General features: G+C 35.1%; 1 protein-coding gene across 5 annotated transcripts in view; it reads right to left on the bottom strand.

The window, feature by feature from the left end:
- Nucleotides 1–18,895, bottom strand: part of RALGAPA1 (Ral GTPase activating protein catalytic subunit alpha 1) — a 234,698-nt gene that overhangs the window by 88,559 nt on the left and 127,244 nt on the right. For all 5 annotated transcript variants that reach the window (XM_060096301.1, XM_060096304.1, XM_060096302.1 and 2 more), the window contains 5 exons: nt 17,350–17,475; nt 14,532–14,590; nt 10,702–10,810; nt 9,219–9,329; nt 2,812–2,880 (listed from right to left, as the gene is read on the bottom strand). In XM_060096301.1, coding sequence (XP_059952284.1) covers nt 2,812–2,880; nt 9,219–9,329; nt 10,702–10,810; nt 14,532–14,590; nt 17,350–17,475 — 474 coding nt within the window. The remainder of the gene's footprint in view (nt 1–2,811; nt 2,881–9,218; nt 9,330–10,701; nt 10,811–14,531; nt 14,591–17,349; nt 17,476–18,895) is intronic.

Raw genomic sequence — 18,895 nt, 5'->3', positions numbered from 1 at the left:
ACTAAAAATGAAGGTGAAGAGAGAGAAGAAAAGTAACATAAGCTCACTTATTAACATATAGGCAACATATGGGAGATAAAGGATACCATTAAATAATCAGAAACCATATAGTATAAAAGGTTAAGAAAGCAAGGGAACAAAGCCATTAAAAAAAGTATACATATAAAGATAACTACAAGAAAAAAGTACAAAGTTTCCTGAATACCAAAAGAATTTTAAGAAGAACAAAGGAAATACATCATGCAGAGAAAGAAACAGAAAATATAATATGCATAATCATGAAACAAAATGACAGAGGTAAGATAAAAGATACAATATATCATAAAATGGGTTTAACTTGCCTAATAAAAGAAAAAGATTTTCAATTTGGCTCACAAAGCAAGACCCAAGTATGTGTTGTATTCAAGAGATATAGTTAAACAAAAAGATTCAGAAAGGCTAAAACTAAAGAGATGGAAAAAGGTACACCAGGCAAATTAGAATTCAAACCAAAAAGCATTAATGTTAAAGCTATAATTCAAAATGAAGATAAAACAGTTATGAATGTCTATGTATAAAATAACAGTGACCACAAAGGAAAAATTACAGTAGATGCAAGGAAATATAGAAATATTAATAGAAGACTTCAACACACCACTCTCAGTACAAGACAGGTCAAGAAGACAAAATATAGCCCACATTAACAAAAGTTGAGATCTTCAAAAATGTTTATCAGTAGTAAAATGATTTTGTCACCAAAAGAGTTTGAAAACTGCTAGTAGAGAAAGTTAAGAAACAGACCCAAGTAATTATGGAACTTGATTATTCATTAAGGGGCAAAGAGGAACTTTTTAATAAAGGGAACTCAGAAATCTGGTTATCCATTTAGGAAAACAACAAAAATTAGATCCCTATCTCAAAACACAGAAAATAAACTTCAAATGGATGAGGGGTAAAAGTATAAACAATGAAGCTGTATAAGTACCAGAAGAAAACGTGAAAAGGTTTTCTACCTATGGCTCAAAATCTATATACCTAATGAAGTAAAAGATTGATAAATTGACTTACATAAAAAACTCCCTAATATATAAACATCTGAGGGAAAAATACCAAAATCTGACTGAAAATGTAAAAACATATGAATGGACAATTCACAAAAATAAAGTAAAAAATTAGGCCATTAATAAATATGAGAAGATGTTCAACTTCACTTACAAAAAGAGAAAGGTAAATGAAAACTACACTGAAATACTATTGTTCCCCTATCAAATTGGCAAAAATTTAAAAATATGTCATACTCTGTGGTTAGGCTCTGGGGAAACATACTCTCATAGTATATGCTTGTGGGAATGCCAATATTTAACATAATTACATTATCTGTTTACCTTTTGACCCAGCAATTCCACTTCTAGGAATACACCCTGAAGACACATTCCAACAATGTAAAAATATACAGACATAAAGTTAGTCACTGTAGCATTGCTTGTAACTGCAAAATTCTGAAAATAATCTCTGTGTCCACACATAGAAGAATGACTTGAATAAATTATGAAATTTATAAATTATGGTGCACTCCCTCAATGGAGTACTAATACTATACAGCTGCAAAAAAAGACCATGGAAGACCTCTGTGAATTTATTTATTGGGAATTTCCAGAATATACTGTCAAGTGAAAAACCGAAAGTACCAATGAATATCTAGACTATTATACTTTTGTGTAACAAACAGGAAGAAAAAAGAAAATACAGATGTATCTGCTCACCTGTACAAAATAAACAAAGGATGGATAAACCACAGACAAATAAATAAATAAAAACAACAGGGATGGGGAAAAAAATCTCTAAAATGGAATATAAACAGCAACGTGCCTATTAACAACTGCTTCTTTGTTTCATATAGTTCTATGGGAGTTGTGAATGCAAGCCCCTTTGGCTTTCAGAGCCAAGTGATTTGGGGACCTGCCCTTGGGTGGCAGGCTTAAAAGGTGGTGTGCTAGACGTATGGGCTAAACCCTTCTCTCCTCAGAGAGAAGGTGGGAATTGGGGGCTTCCTCCTGACTGCATGGAGCTCTGCTAGGGTGGGGTTTATGGCAAGAGTGTGTTACAGCCTTTCCTACCTATTTTTGACGTGGGTATTTTCTTAGTCGCTTGATGTGTAGAGGTCACTTGTGGATTTCTCTCAGAGGGAATTGCTCCACGTGTAGCTGTATCTTCCATGGGTCCAAGCGAGGAGGAAAATTCAGCAGCCTTCTATGTCACTACGTTGGTGACCCCCTCTCTGCCTGTTCTTTAACTGCTATCTTCAAGGTGTTATACTTTGCTAACCCTTCTTACTCCACAGCTTCACCTTAAGTGATCTCATATATTCCCACAGTTTAATAGAACTCATGTGTTGACAATGCCAACAAGAAATCTCAGTGTTACCACTTCTTAATCATATCGTGTTGAAATATCAAGTATGTTTTATTACATATGTTCTGCCCATTATTTACAGAACTCTGCAGCTGTAATTATGTTTCTGGACCTATTCTCAGTTATTTTCAGGCATAAACAAGACCATAACAAGTAAAAAAATTATAAATGGACAGAATATCCTCCCAGGTTCCTTACAACCCTAAAATTCAAAGACTTTATAGGATGACCATGATTAACTTGAGATATAAACTAAAATGTGATTTAGTTACACTTAAATAATAGAAAGCTATATTTCAAATTATTTTAAACACAAGATTAATTAATGTTTCCCATGTAAACAGATATACCTTTCTCAGTTTTAAAATATAAGTATCTTACTAGATAACCACATATTAAATATTAAAAAATTTAAATTACCCTCTTGTCCATTTCATAAGATGAAGCTTCTGTACTTGGCAAAAGATGAGTAATAGTGGCTATTAGAATCTGTAGGAAATAAAGAAAATAGCTCAAAGTATGTCAAACTAATGGTGCATCCTAAAACTTAAACAATAATGCTAAAGTGATACAAAATCTACTGCTGAAAGTTTATCCAAAATACATTAACATAGTTATTTCAAAGTAATTTTTAATAGGTCAGCTTTTCAAGTACACTTAACTATAAATCATTTACAATCCTAATGTACAGAACCAAAGTTATATATGCTCTGTTAACTATAAATGGATTTCTTACAAATTCAAGTCATGAATCAATATGTATAAACATACAAATAATATATGTTCTGATAGAAAAATGAGAAGACATAGATAAGCAAAAAGATTTATAAACCATCTGTAATTTATCACTCAAGACATCTACTTTGCTCAACAAATTAGGTATAGAAGGGATGTATCTCAACATAATAAACACTATTATCTGACAAGCCCAAAGCTAACACCATACTCAAAAGGTAAAAAGTTAATATCCTTTCCTCTAATGTCAGGAACAAGATAAGGATGCTCACAACTGCCATTTCTATTCAACACAGTTCTGGAAGTCCTACCACAGCAATTAGGCAAGAAAAAGAAATAAAAGGCATCCAAATCTGAAAGGAAGAAGTAAAATTATTTCTGTTTGTACATGACATGATCTTATATATAGAAAATCCTAAAATTCCACCAAAAAAAACTGTTAGAACTCATAAATGAATTCAGTAAAGCTGCAGGATGCAAAATCAACATACAAAAATCAGCTGCATTTCTATACGCCAACAATAAACTATCACAAAGGGCAATTAAGAAAGCTATCTCATTTACAACAGCATCAAAATCAATAAAATACTTAGGAATAAATTTAACCAAGGAGGTGGAAGACTTATACACTGAAAACTAGAAAACACTAGTGAATGTAGCTGAAGATACAAATAAATAGAAAGATATTCCATGTCATAGATGGGGAAGAATTAATATTGTTCAACTGTTCACACTACCACAGTGGTCTACAGATTCAGTGCAACTGAATGCAAAATTCCAGTGGTGTTTTTCTCAGAAATAGAAAAAAACTATCCTAAAATTTGAATGGAACCACAAAAAAACCCAAAGAGCCAAAGTGATCTTGAGAAAGAAGAACAAAGCTGGAGGCATCATACTTCCTGATTTCAAGCTTTATTATAAAGCTACAGTAATCAAAATATGGTACTGACAGTAAGGTACTGACATAAAAACAGGCACACAGACCAGTGCATTAAAGCCTAGACATAAAGCCACACATACAGTCAACTAATCTTTGACAAGCATCCAAGAACACACACACGGTGTTGAGAAAACTGGATATCCATCGGCAAAAGAATGACACTGGACCCCTATTTTATACCACTCACAACAATTAACTCGAAATGGATCAAAGGCTTAATATAAAGACCTGAAACCATAAAACTCCTAGAAGAAAACATAGGAAAAGGCTCCTTAACATGGGTCTTGGTAATGATTTTTTTGGAAATCATACCTAAAGCAGAAGCAACAACAAAAAAATTAACAAGTGGCACTACATAAACTAAAAGCTTCTGCACAGCAAATGAGACCATCAATAAAGTGAAAAGACAACTTACAGAATGGAAAAAGATATTTGCAAACCATATATCTGATAAGGTGTTAATATCCAAAATATACAAGGAACTTATACCCCCAATAGCAAAACTAACTAACTCAATTTATAAATGGGCAAAGGATCCGAATAGACATTTTTCCAAAGACATACAAGTGGCCAACAGGAACATGAAAAGGTATTCAACATCAGTAATATCAGGAAAATGCAAATCAAAACCACAATGAAATATCATCTCACATTTGTTAGGATGGCTGTTTTTAAAAAGACAAGAGAGAACAGATGTTGGCGAGGATGTGGACAAAAGGGAACCCTTATACACTATTGGTGAGAATGTAAACTGATACAGCCATTATGGAAAACAGTATGAAGGTTCCTCAAAAAATTAAAAATAGGGCTTCCTTGGTGGCGCAGTGGTGGAGAGTCCGCCTGCCGATGCAGGGGACGCGGGTTCGTGCCCCGGTCCGGGAGGATCCCACATGCCGTGGAGCGGCTGGGCCCGTGAGCCATGGCCGCTGAGCCTGTGCGTCCGGAGCCTGTGCTCCGCAATGGGAGAGGCCACAACAGTGAGAGGCCCGCGTACCGCAAAAAAAAAAAAAAAAAAAATAGAACTACCATATAATACCACTCCTGGGTATATATCAGAAGGAAATGAAATCAGTGTCTCAAAGAGATACCTGCACACCCATGCTCACTGCAGTATTACTCATAATAGCCAAGATAGGGAACAGCCCACATGCCTTTCGACAGACGAACGGATAAAGAAATTGTGGTGTACATATATACACAATGGAATATTATTCAAGCCATAGAAAAGAAGAAAATCCTGCCATTTATGACAACATGAAAGAACCTGGAGTGTACTACACTAAGTGAAATAAGCCACACAAAGACAAATATTGTATGGTATCACTTATATGTGGAAAAGTAAAAAAGCTGATTTTATAGAAACAGAATAGTGATTGCCAGGGGCTGGGGTCTAGTGAATTGAGGAGATGTAGGTCAAAGGGTACAAATTTTCAGTTATAAAAATAAGCTCTGAGAACTTAATGTATAGTACAGTAACTACAGTTAATTGTACAGTACTGAATATCTTAAAGTTGCTAAGAGTAGACCTTAAGCATTCTCACCATAAAAAAATGTTAACAATGTGAGGTAATAGATATGTTAATTATCTTGATCTTGGTAACCCTCCTACACAATATCAAATTATTATGATATATACTTTAATATAATACAATTATATTTAACAATTATTCCCCAATAAAGTTGGGGGGAAAATAAAGATATTTACTCTCATCTTCCCAGATATTTCGGTATATATACTTGTAAATATACGCCTTTTTTTTAAAGAAAGATTTTATAATGTGGCTTTTTAAATTAACATATATTATACACTGAACAGAATATGAATAAAATTGATACAGAGAATATGAAATAAAAGACCTTATTAAAAGAAAGCAAGGGGCTTCCCTGGTGGCGCAGTGGTTGAGAGTCCGCCTGCCGATGCAGGGGACACGGGTTCGTGCCCCGGTCCAGGAAGATCCCACATGCCGCAGAGCGGCTGGGCCCGTGAGCCATGGCTGCTGAGCCTGCGCATCCGGAGCCTGTGCTCCGCAACAGGAGAGGCCACAACAGTGAGAGGCCCGCGAACCGCAAAAAAAAAAAGAAAGCAAAACATTCTTATAGTGTTATCATTTAACCTGGAAATTTCTTGATCTCATTCAATTTTTTTTTTTAGAATATGTTGGGGGTAGGAGTTAATTAATTAATTTATTTATTTTTGCTGTGTTAGGTCTTCGTTTCTGTGCGAGGGCTTTCTCCAGTTGTGGTGAGCGGGGGCCACTCTTCATCACGGTGCATGGGCCTCTCACTATCGCGGCCTCTCTTGTTGTGGAGCACAGGTTCCAGACGTGCAGGCTCAGTAGTTGTGACTCACAGGCCTAGTTCCTCCGCGGCATGTGGGATCTTCCCAGACCAGGACTCGAACCCGTGTCCCCTGCATTAGCAGGCAGATTCTCAACCACTGCGCCACCAGGGAAGCCCTCATTGAATTTTTTAGTGTTCATGTTAAAAATGTATAGAGGTAAATTTACTGTATTTTTATTGTATGCTATTAAATTTTTATAAATTATTGCTTCAAGTAGAAAAATTCCTCTAAACATAATTTATACCATAAAAGGCTTCACACACTAATAGAATCTATTATATTAGATTAATACTTAATACTGGTAATAGAACTGGGCTTCTATTCCTAACTATGTAAGTAGGTAACCATTAGTGAAATGCTCTATTTTAGAATTTCATTTCTTCATTCAATTAGAAGTATAACCATTTATCTGTAGGCACTGGCCACTATAATGTACAGTGAAGCAATCTGCAAAAACTCTACACACCTAAGAATTACTTAGGTAAGTATTAATAATATATAAACTGATGAAGAAAATAAGGGAAAGGATTTGGAGGCCTTCAAATGAACAAAAAAAAATATGCTTACTTAAAGAACATCTTTACTTTCAACAGAATAATTAATCTTAAAGGGTAAAATTTTTGAGTTTTAAAATTTCCAATGTTTTAATACTAATAGACATATATATGAACATTCACATTTACATCCAGTTATCATGTCCTGCATGATAACAATGGTAGCTGCTGCCAACATTTATTAAAACTTATGTCCCATCACTTTTATGGCAAAAAGTGCTCAGCGTGTTACATATATTTTCTCATTTAGTCTTCAGAGCAACTCTGTGAGGTAGGTATTTTTATCCCAAATGTAAAGATAAAGAAAGCCAGAATTTAGAGGACTGAGTAATTTGTTGATAGTTACAAAGTTAGTAAATGGCAGAGTCAGGGGTTAGTTAAACCAGGTCTAACCTTCAAACCCAACCTCTTAACCATAATACTATATTCAACTCAACAGATTATTTACCTAAGAGATTCTACATGCAAGTCATCCTAGGAATAGAAAATAATAAAGAAAAAAAATGTCATTGTCTTAAAGAAGCAGCTCGGAATTAAAAAAATATATATTTATTATTTGGTTGCATCAGGTCTTAAGTTGCAGCACGCAGGCTCCTTAGTTGTGGCTCACAGGCTCCTTAGTTGTGGCATGTGTGCTCTTTGGTTGTAGCAGGCGGGCTACTTAGTTGCAGCCCACAGGCTCCTTAGTTGTGGCATGTGAACTCTTAGTCGTGGCACGCATGTGGGATCTCGTTCCCTGACCAGGGATCAAACCTGGGTCCCCTGCATTGGGAGCATGGAATCTTATCCACTGCACCACCAAGGAAGTCCCAAGAAGCTTAGAATTTTTACACAAGTATATTTAGTGCTAAAATAGGGCATGGTGACATGGTTGAGTGGGCAAAGTCTGGACTTGAAATTTTACAGACTTGGGTTTGAACCCTGTTTCTACCCTGTTAGCTTATGACTTTATATAGTTGCTATCTCCTCAGTTCTCTCATCTTAAATAAAGGGAGGAGAGGAGGCAGGGAAAACAGTCCACCTCAAATGACTTTTTATGAATTAAATGAGGTAACATATGAAGAGGTGACTAGTATAGTGACTGATACATGTTAGTAGGTGCTTAATAAATATTAATTACTATCTTTCCTAAAAGTGTTATAAGAATATGAAGATAAGAAAGATAAATTCTGGTTGGAGAGAACAAGTAAGGATTCTTATTTTTTGAGGAGATGGTATTTAAACCAATCACTGAAAGATGGGGGGTGGGGTAGAGAAAAGTAAAACATTTTAGGTAAGAAGAAGAGAGTGAGGGGTATGTTTAGGGGATAATAGCTGACTCAGGAGCCTAGACTACAGGGTATTTCATAAAAGGAATCGGTACATGCTTCTGAAAAGATGGGCTGGGTCCTCATCTGGAGGCCTCAAATTAATTCCCAGCTAAAGAGTTTGGGTCTTATTTTATAGACAAAGGAAAACCACTCAGAGATTTTGTTTGTTTGTTTGTTCTTCAGGAAAGTGACATAAGAGTCATGTCAATGTGAATGATGACTTGGAGGGGATGACCTCAGAAGCCAGGAAACCAGTTTAGAAGGTTATTATAGTATCTCAAGAAAGAAATAATTAAGGGCTGAAAAATGTCAGGTATTGTAGGAAGCACACAACACATAAAAAAAATAAAAATAAAAATAATGACTGGCTGAAGAGGAAAGGAAAGGAATGAATCAAAATAATCTCCTAATTTTGGTAACTGGAGGGATGGTATGTTTTCTAACCTAAGACAGGGACTGAAGCCTAATATACATTATAAAGACAATGGCAATGATAAATTTGCATGTAGCATTTAAAACCAACCACATAATCTCTTAACATAATATAGAAAGGGACTGTCATGAACTTTGATATCTCAAAAAAGTACCCTGGGGCTTTCCTGGTGGCGCAGTGGTTGAGAGTCCACCTGCCGGTGCAGGGGACACAGGTTCGTGCCCCGGTCCAGGAAGATCCCACATGCCGCAGAGCGGCTGGGCCCGTGAGCCACGGCCGCTGAGCCTGCGCATCTGGAGCTTGTGCTCCACAACGGGAGAGGCCACAACAGTGAGAGCCCACAACAGTGAGAGGCCCATGTACAGCAAAAAAAAAAAAGAAAAAAAAAGTACCCTGAGTGGCCATTATTTAGCTATGCAAAATTTAAAGAAAACTATTAATTTTATACCTCAAGGTATCCAAATCTAAGGATCTTTAACAAGTCATAATAAGAAATAAATGAGAAATTACTTACTTGAATAATTTTCAAGGGAGAATCAGGCTGGTAAATCTGAAGTCTAGGTACATAATGAACCAGCATGTGAAGCATGTTACAAGCTACATGGGCTACTGTTTTATTTGTAAACTGTAATAATAATAAGAAAAAAACAAAAACAAAAATGCACTGTTATAAAAAATTTCTTCCTGATATTATTCATCTCTGCATTAGCTGCTAAAAATTTTTAAATTGTATACATGCTTATTTTTGTCATCCTATATTTTTGTTTATTAAAATATTATTAGGAAGATAAATATACACCTGCAAAATAAAAAAAATCATAACACATTCCAAAGATATAATTAACTTTATTTTTCCTTTGTAATGTTTGACTGTCCTCACTAAAGTTTTATTCCATTTTCTCTTACCTGGATTTCTGGAATGGCCTCTAAACTGCTAATCTTGTTATCCCATCTTTCCCCATTGCAATCTACTTACTATACTCAATACTTCCATATTATCTTCTGAAGAACTGTTCTGATGCTGACGTTCTCTATGCTTAAAAGTCTTAGGTGACTCCCCAGTGGTATAAAGTCAAACTTTTTATGCTTACCTCTCTATAACCAAATCTCACCCACTCTTCAAGCCCTGACCACATACTTCCTCCTTCCAAAGTCTTCTCTGATACCTAAGTCAAAGTAACCTCTGCTTTCTCTGAACTCAGTCAGCAGTTTATATGCACCACTCATTTGGTTCTCTCAGCTTTTTATATTTTATTACACTTATTTTAATCTTTTTCAGCCATCATATTATTAATCTTTTCAATCTAGTATTTATATTTCTTTTTCATTCTGGTATTCCTCACTCTGCCTAGCAAAGCACCTCAAACACAGTATATACTCAGAAATACCTGTCAAATAAGTAATATTTGTACTTTGTGTGTTTAGAGTTCTATACAGATATTATAATACAAGTCTTAGGACAAAAAATAATATCACTCATCTTTTTACAAATAAAAAATATCCATTTATTCATCCAGACTCTCCAAATAATCAGGTTATTATTTCTGAGCAAATCTTATTCTGGTCACAAAGAGGGCATTTAACTTGAATGATAAAGCCGAAAACTGAATAGCTCAAGAATTCAGGAAGTAATAAAGATCGAAGGGTAGGTTACAAAAATACTGATTAAGAAATGATAAACTGCCTTACAAATGTTGTTAAATGACTGGTTTCCTTTTTTAGGAGTCATCCATATGTATCTTAGGAACAAAGCCAAATACATAAAAAGTTGAGATAAAACAGGTCATCACCAAGATATCCTAAAATCAAGAGTAGAACTACTCTTAAGGAAAAAGTCAGAATCAAAGAAATAATGTAATAATAAATTAATGAAAATATCTATTAAATGTTTTATTCTGTAAGGGCACAATATATAATTAACATTTAGAGAAAAATAATCATGCATTCTATACTATCTTAATATAGGCCACTAAATATTTATTTATTTATTTACTTACCTTTAAGGAAACACAAATTACATTCAGAGCTTCCTTAATTTGAGGATGATGAGACTCATGGACTAGTTCTTCACAAATCCAAATACCTAAACTGCAAAGTGCTACACATCTGCAGAAAAGGCAACCAATAATGATACAAATAAAAGTGGATGAGCATTTAAATGAAATGACACCACCACCACAACCAAAACACCCATAACCAACCAACCCAGAGTGAACATGCACTGTTTAGGTGAATTAATCAATTTGTTACTCTGTTAATTAATCAATTTATTGCTGTTAATTAATCAATTGTTACTTAGGAAGATAAAGTGGAGGAAAGCACATCCCCCAAACTCTAAGCCTTATTTTTTTCAATTTAATTTAATTTTTATTTTATATTGGAGTATAGTTGATTTACAATATTGTGTGTTTCAGGGTATACAACAAAGTGATTCAGTTATACATATACATACATCCATTCTTTTTCAGATTCTTTTCCCATATAGGTTATTCCAGAATATTGAGCAGAGTTCCCTGTTCTAAGCCTTATTTTCAACTATAATTTATTACCAAGATCATAGGTGGGGATAACACACAGGATCTTTCTAACAAACCCATATTGATAAATTGATACTGTCATAAAGCTTCCCAAATATGCAACCTGCTTTCAAAAAGGAAAGAGTGAGGACTTCCCTGGTGGCACAGTGGTTAAGAATCCGCCTGCCAATGCAGGGGACACAGGTTCGAGTCCTGGTCCGGGAAGATCCCAAACGCTGTGGAGCAACTAAGCCCATGTGCCACAACTACTGAACCCACGTGCCACAACTACTGAAGCCTGAGCGCCTAGAGCCCGTACTCTGCAATAAGAGACGCCACCGCAATAAGAAGCCCATGCACTGCAACCAAGAGTAGCCTCTGTTCGCCACAACTAGAAAAAGCCTGTGGGCAGCAATGAAGACCCAATGCAGACATAAATAAATAAATAAATTTTTTTTTTTAAAAGGAAAGTGTAATTTTATTGACTGATAGCAGCAGTCAGTAAGATATTATTTTCATATCTTTTACATTTAACATAGCTAGCTACAAATTCTTTTAAAACAAATTGGGACCACAAATAAAATTTATACACTTTATAAAGGAATTCCAACAGAAACAGAACTTGGAGAATTTTTGTTGTTTCCTCATGTCTTGTGAAACTTCAGTTCCCTACTTCAACTGAGTTTCAGCTTGAAGAAAGTAATCTGATGATCAGAATCAGTAAAAATTCTATTAGTGTGTTCAAGTATAAGCTTCTGATGAAGCATATAATGTTTCTAAGTATTAAAAGAAAGTCACCTCCTTCTAGTTTCCTGATATATCTTGCATGTCCTGATACTGATATTCTTAAATTAAATTCAGTAGAATGCTAAATTTCAGAACAATTCAATGCAGAAATATTTTTCTTCCTGAACATAATGCATCAGAAGTTAAGTCCCTTCTTTCAGTCTATCAGTGTTAATGCTACTAATTTACTATCAAAACTATAGAAAGTCTTCTATGTGAGGTCTACAGCTTCCTTTCTTCCCTACTGTTGTCCACCCATCAGTCTTATGTAACATTTATAGATCTAAATAACCAAGTGACAGGTTTAGCAGTGGAAGGAGCTGTAATCCTAAAATAACAATAAACTCTGAAGTGAAGCAAAGTTCTCCATAGATGCAGCTAACTAAAGACACAGTAAAAGGCACAGACTGGGAGTACAAATGCTTAAGTTTCTGTTTTTTGGTTTTTGCTTTTTAAAGGTTAAGATCAGTTTTTGTGTGTGCTTGTGTGTGCATGTGTGTGTACAGTTTCCTACATTCTTCAAGATGTCAAAATAATCTAGATTATTCCCAGTATGGCTCAACTTTCTGCTACTAGTCAGATTCTGGGGTATAAGCTTCTAAGGCCTTACATTCCTGAAAAGTATAGGCAAGCAAGTTTAGAAAATGTTTAATGTTCGACTTCTGGGATTTTCCTATACTGTCAACGAGCTATCATGTTAATGATTACCAAGTGTACATCTGGTCAATTATGTTTTAGGCTTTAATATTCTTTCACCTGAGAGGCAGTGAAGTTTTTTTTAAAAAAAAAAAAAAAAAAAAAAAGGCAGGGCTTCCCTGGTGGCGCAGTGGTTGAGAGTCCACCTGCCGATGCAGGGGATGCGGGTTCGTGCCCCGGTCCAGGAGGATCCCACATATCGCGGAGCGGATGGGCCCATGGGCCATGGCCGCTGAGCCTGCGCTCCGCAATGGGAGAGGCCACAACAGCCCGCGTACCGCAAAAGAAAAAAAAAAAAAAGGCAGAAGATCTAGAATCAGAAGCTCTAGGTTCAATTCTGGTTCTGCCACTTATTACTTATGCATCTAATAAGGCTCTGAAGACAAACTGCCAGGGTTTTAATCATGGCTCTACATTTTCTGGGTGATAGGGCATATTAGTGAAATTCTCTGAGAGTTGTTGTAAAGATTAAGTGAGGTAATAAAGTGTTTAGAACAGTGGCTGGCATGTAGAAAAGGTTTATAAATGTTAGCTTTCTAAGCCATCAGTTTCTTGCTAGCAAAATTGGAAGAATAATGATGATTCCAATAATTTCCTAGAATTGTGATGAGGATTAAATGAAACAATATTATAGGAATATCCTTGTAAACTTAAAAGGTTGTCATTATTAACATAGAAAATGCTAGGGAAAGAATATCGAAAATCATCAAATTTGGGGCTAAAGCTAAAAGAAATGAAAATGTGGGATAATGGAAAAGACAATGTCATTTTCTGGAGTAGCTGAGCAGTATTAAAATAGAATTAATGTTGAAAAAGAGTTCACTCAAAAAGACTCTTTAGTTACCTTGGCTATTAAATAAGAAAAATACACAACTGAATTAAAAAGCTGGAGCTATGTCTCATTTAAGAAAATTGCTCATTTTATATTACGTTTAGTTGCTGGAAAAAGAAGAGGTTTAACTTAGAATTAGAATCCAAACGGTCAAAATCATGATCTGTACCTTTATGAAACTTGAGTCAAAAAATGTGTAGATTATTGAAAAAGACACAGCTTTGTGGAGGTTCAAGAAATATAAAATAATGATATTTGGGGGAAAAGAAGGAGCATGGTACGCTATTGGCAACGTGCTTTTTTTTTTTTAATTGAAGTATAGTTGATTTACAATGTGTTAGTTTCAGGTGTACAGCAAAGTGATTCAGTTATATATATATATTCTTTTTCAGATTCTTTTCCATTATAGGTTAGGCAACATGCTGATTTAAATCAATCTTTTTGAGAAAGGTTTAGTAACACAGACACAATGCCACAGTTTTCACATCTTAATGAGACATTTAAAAACAAAAACATTCTAAAATCTTATTATTTACATTCTATTTTTAAAAAATATCCTGGTCAAATATTTATAAATATTAATATATACTATTTTCTTAGATATATTACTTTCTACAATAAAAATATTTTAATTCAATTTAACAAACATTCATTGGGTAACTAGTACCATATTTCAAGGTGCTACATAAGAGACGGTGACAAATATAATCTGAAGGGAAAGCAAAATCTACTTAAATAAAATTAAAAGAAATCATTGTGGACACAGAAGGTGAGGATACTGAAGAAGGTGACTAGGATTTTATTTTTTTACTGAAGGGAAGGTTCATACTTAAATAATGAAAAAAAGTATTTAATCATCCAAATAATTTAAATTTGTGATTCAGAATAGCTTTTGTGTATCTGAAACAATCTGGACTGCTAAATAATTCCATTAACTTCTAAAATAAAACTACAAACACAGAATAGCTATGTCAAGTCTTAAGGATGTCTGACTTACCGTGCAGGACCAGAGGGCTCATCTCTTGCTGAGCTTAATACAGTTTTGATTATAAGTTCCTAAAATGAAGGAGAAATATTAGCAATGACTAAGATTTTTCATTCATTTATTTAACGAATATTTATTAAACAGCCACCACGGACCCAGACACTGTGTCAGGCGCTAGGGATACAATAGCAAAATAAAACAGACATTTTTCGTTCTCATGTACATACTTTTAGTATATTCCAATGTTATTCAGAAAATTAGCTAAATAGGGCTTCCCTGGTGGCGCAGTGGTTGAGAGTCCGCCTGCCGATGCAGGGGACATGGGTTCGTGCCCTGGTCTGGGAAGATCCCACATGCCACGGAGCGGCTGGGCCCGTGAGCCATGGCCGCTGAGCCTGCACGTCTGGAGCCTGTGCTCCACAACACGAGAGGCCACAACAGTGAGAGGCCCGCGTACCGCAAAAAAAAAAAAAAAAAAAAAAATTAGCTAAATAAATAAAACAATGGTATGGTCTGAATGTTTGTGCCCTCCCCTCAAATTCGTACATTGCAATCCTAACCCCTGAAGATGATGGTATTAGGAGGTACTTAGGCCATGAGAGTGGGGCCTTTATGAATGGGATTAATGCTCTTATAAATAAGAGAGACTCCCACAGAGTTCCCTAAGCACCTTCTACTCTGTGACGACACAGCAAGAAGGCACCGGCTATAAACCAGGAAGAGGGCCTTCACCAGAATGTGATTATGCTAGAGCCTTGATTTTGGACTTAGCCTCCAGAACTGTTGAGAAATAAATTTCTGTCACTTATAAGCTACCCAGTCTGTAGTATTTTGTTATAGCAGACAAATGATTTTTGAAATTTATCACCAAATGTATATGTTCAAAAACTTTTTTCCTGATTAGAAGAGTGATAAAATGCTCATTATAAAGATAATTAAAGCAAATTTAATAGCTCAAAGGTATAAACAAAACTTTTCACGACTTTGAGAATTATCATTTAAAAGAAAGCTTCCTCTTCTTATGTGTGAGTTTTGGGATAAGTGCTAGTTAATAGTTAATATGTTTTTTAAAAATCATTCAATTATTCACTCATTAAGGATTTATCAGCTATATAGATTGTAAGCTCCTTAGAGGAGTAACCTTCTACTTATCTTTGTGAATTGAGCACCTAACCCAATGGCTAGCAATTAATAGGTACTTGGAAGCTACCTATTGTTTAAGCCCAAGAGCTTTCTATGTAATGGTGTTATTTTGGTTTTTTAAAAAAATCACTTCAGCCATTACTGCCTATACAATGGCCAGCAAAGGACAAGGCCACTCTGATCATACAAATCACATATAGTAGACTAGGCTAAGCCCAAATAAACTCAAAACGGCCTAAGCAGACTGAAACTCTTACCTATCTTTGACCTTCAGGATCTTCTGAAAATAGAAGAAACCAAAGCCATTACATCCCTGAAGACCAAAGGTCAATTTGTATAGTTTTAATTAAATATCATTATAAATTTGCATCGGCCCCTACAATTTCATGTTTAAGTGAAGTTCACTTGTTTAACAAATGTTTTCGGAGTATATTCTACATGCCAAGCAACGTGTTAAGCTCTGAGGATATAGCAGTAACTAAGACCTTGTGGTACTTATTTGTCTAAAGTATATATCAGACACTGAAAAATAATTACAAGTGTGATTAAATGTTGCACAGAGAAATACAGGTGGTTTGGAAAGTATATGCAAAACTACTGACAAAAATTTGATTTAAAACATTTCTTTCAGAAAAAGCACAAGTTTAAAAAAAAATCATCAGCATGACTTCTGAGGAGATAGAATGCCCCTCTCTCGTCCCTTCTTTATTCTCTTTTCCCTTCTAATTCTAGGGACAATTCAGGTCAAACAGAGACCATCTGGCAATTACTATAACAAGCACAACTTCTTAGGACTGTTAAACCTGTGGGAATTTATAATACATGGGCATTCAGTTAGAGACAGGTCTTGCCTTAGTGACGGAATTATTCACTACCAGTCACATTGCTGGGTCCAGAGCACTAAGTGCCTTTATCCTAACTAGGAGACCTGATCACACCACTCCTCTCTACCTTGGTCTAAGAATTACTGAGTCCAGAGGACTAAGGATGCTGATCATGTCACACCTTCCCCTTCAAACAGAGGCTGACCTCTACAGAGGCACAAAACAACTTTTCACCAATTTTTTTTACTTGCAATTTTTTAAAAGCTTGTAAACAACAATTAGGGTATGTCTACTCCTAATTAGACACTATCTTTTTTTTTTTTTTTAAAGATTTACCATCTGGGTAAGCAATTGTATAGACAGTTCAATTTTGCACCATCTCTTACTCAAGCCTGTTAATGCTTTAGGTACATGGGATCTCCACCCCAATTCCAGTTTCCTATAGCAGAATAGAATATTCCATTACATTGTTTGATTCATCACCTTGGAAAACTGGGAGAAGGAGACAGTCAAATATGCAGGTCGAGTGCCATCTCAATCTTAGAAGCCTTACATTAGCAGCATAGTATATGGCTCATGGGATTTCAATAAATGTTCAGTAAGTGAATGAATGAATCCTAAGATAATGACATGTGAGTGGGTTCAATAATGAGAAAATGTTTCCAAAGTAATAGTTATATAAAAAAAAAAGGTTATGCTCCTAATGGACATTCCAGCCTTTGTGTCTGAGGGGTACAGCTGGCTAAAGTTCTTTAACAATTGTGTGGATTTCAAGAGGAAAATTAAGAACACAAATTTTACTGAATATACTGTTATGATTATAAAGTCATTTAAACGCTAAAAATTAGCACCTAATTTCTTACCTTAACATCTGTAAATTGAGACACAGCAATATCAGGAATGTTGGGATGGAGAGCAGGCAGTTCACAATATAAGTTGGGAAAGCAAACCAAAGATCCAAGAAGAACTTGTGCTTCCACTCTTGGTGCCTATGTATCAGATTTTAAAGATCTTTAATTATCAGAAAAATTACTTTATTACCTAACCAGATTACACAGGGAAGTCAGAGTACAAGACAAAATTCAAAAAGGAAAGGGGAACACAAAAAGATTAGGTTTTCATCTATACTTTCCACATAAACTACTGTTATTCTCAATAAATGCAATGAACAAATAGTAGAGCTTTCTTTAAGAGCAGCTAATAAGCAGAAATGTGGGTACAGCTACTGAGTATGTAGACAGGAATACAGTTTTAGCTAACAGCATAAAATTACCCTGATTTTGAGGAAAAATATAAATACTTTCATTCTAAAGGCAACTCACACATCGTAACATATTGTTCTAATGAGCAGAAGACTCATGGTCTCTAGATTATATCCGTTACTATCTAAGGATGAATAAAGTAACTAAGGATGAAAATGGGCAATATATTTTCAAGACACAGGCATTAGTCTAGATGTGTTTTATGATATTATGCACAAAATAAAAACACTACCTATACTACTTACTAAAAACAAAATTAGAAATTATGCTTGGACTGCAGATGAAGGTAACTTTTCACCTTTTTTCCTTAGCTGTATTAAGCCATTTCTGAAGTATCAGCACTGAACATTTCTTTTTTCTTCTGCCTTCTTGCATGCCCACCTAACATCAACATCCACCTACTGATAAATTGCTTTGTTTACTAAAATACCTACAAATTGATTTATATGTTTAATAACACTTAACAAAAATGCTAAAACCAATCTATTAGAAATAGAAAACTTCTTCTATTTACATAAAACAAGAACCTATCTCCAAAGGATTTCCTTGTTAATAAATGTTATAACAGAGGTGATATTATGATTTTCAACAAAACAACTCATTTCCATATTAAAAAATAATCTAGATTTACAGATACAAGGCCAGCAGCATAATGGGGCGGGGTAAACTCACACCCACCATCCCGATTTAAAATCAATTTTACTATAAAAATGAAACTGAAAAAAAAACCCCAATATTTAATGATAGAGATTAGCTAAGGGTTTTTCTTTAAAGTTGGATAAAAAAACTGGGAATATTCATTCAGGTATGTGGGGCATAATGAGAAGCAGAACTGGAACAGAACTGTAACTAAGAAAGGCAAAACCTAATCAAATTACTTTGAAATCTGCCTGGGGGCGGGGGGATTAACAAAAGGAAGATGATATGTGTGGGATCTAAAATGAAACTCCAAAGAGCAAGATTTAGACTGTGTATCTCCAACACTGTCCAAAGGAAAAGACTGCCCATAACCTTACAGTGGAGATGTGTCAGGTTTAATTCTTATAATGATTTGGCTTCCTATGCAGCCTTTCTCAATAGGTGTTCCTCATAAGAGCCACAGAAAACAGAAAACAACTGTTTTTGAAATTTTCTCAAGGATGTTACA

The sequence above is a fragment of the Mesoplodon densirostris genome, chromosome 4 (genome assembly GCF_025265405.1).
Source record: "Mesoplodon densirostris isolate mMesDen1 chromosome 4, mMesDen1 primary haplotype, whole genome shotgun sequence".
In the NCBI taxonomy this organism is placed as follows: Eukaryota; Metazoa; Chordata; class Mammalia; order Artiodactyla; family Ziphiidae; genus Mesoplodon; species Mesoplodon densirostris.
The sequence above is the reverse complement of the archived record's forward strand: the minus strand, read 5'-3'. Positions and strand labels throughout refer to the sequence as shown.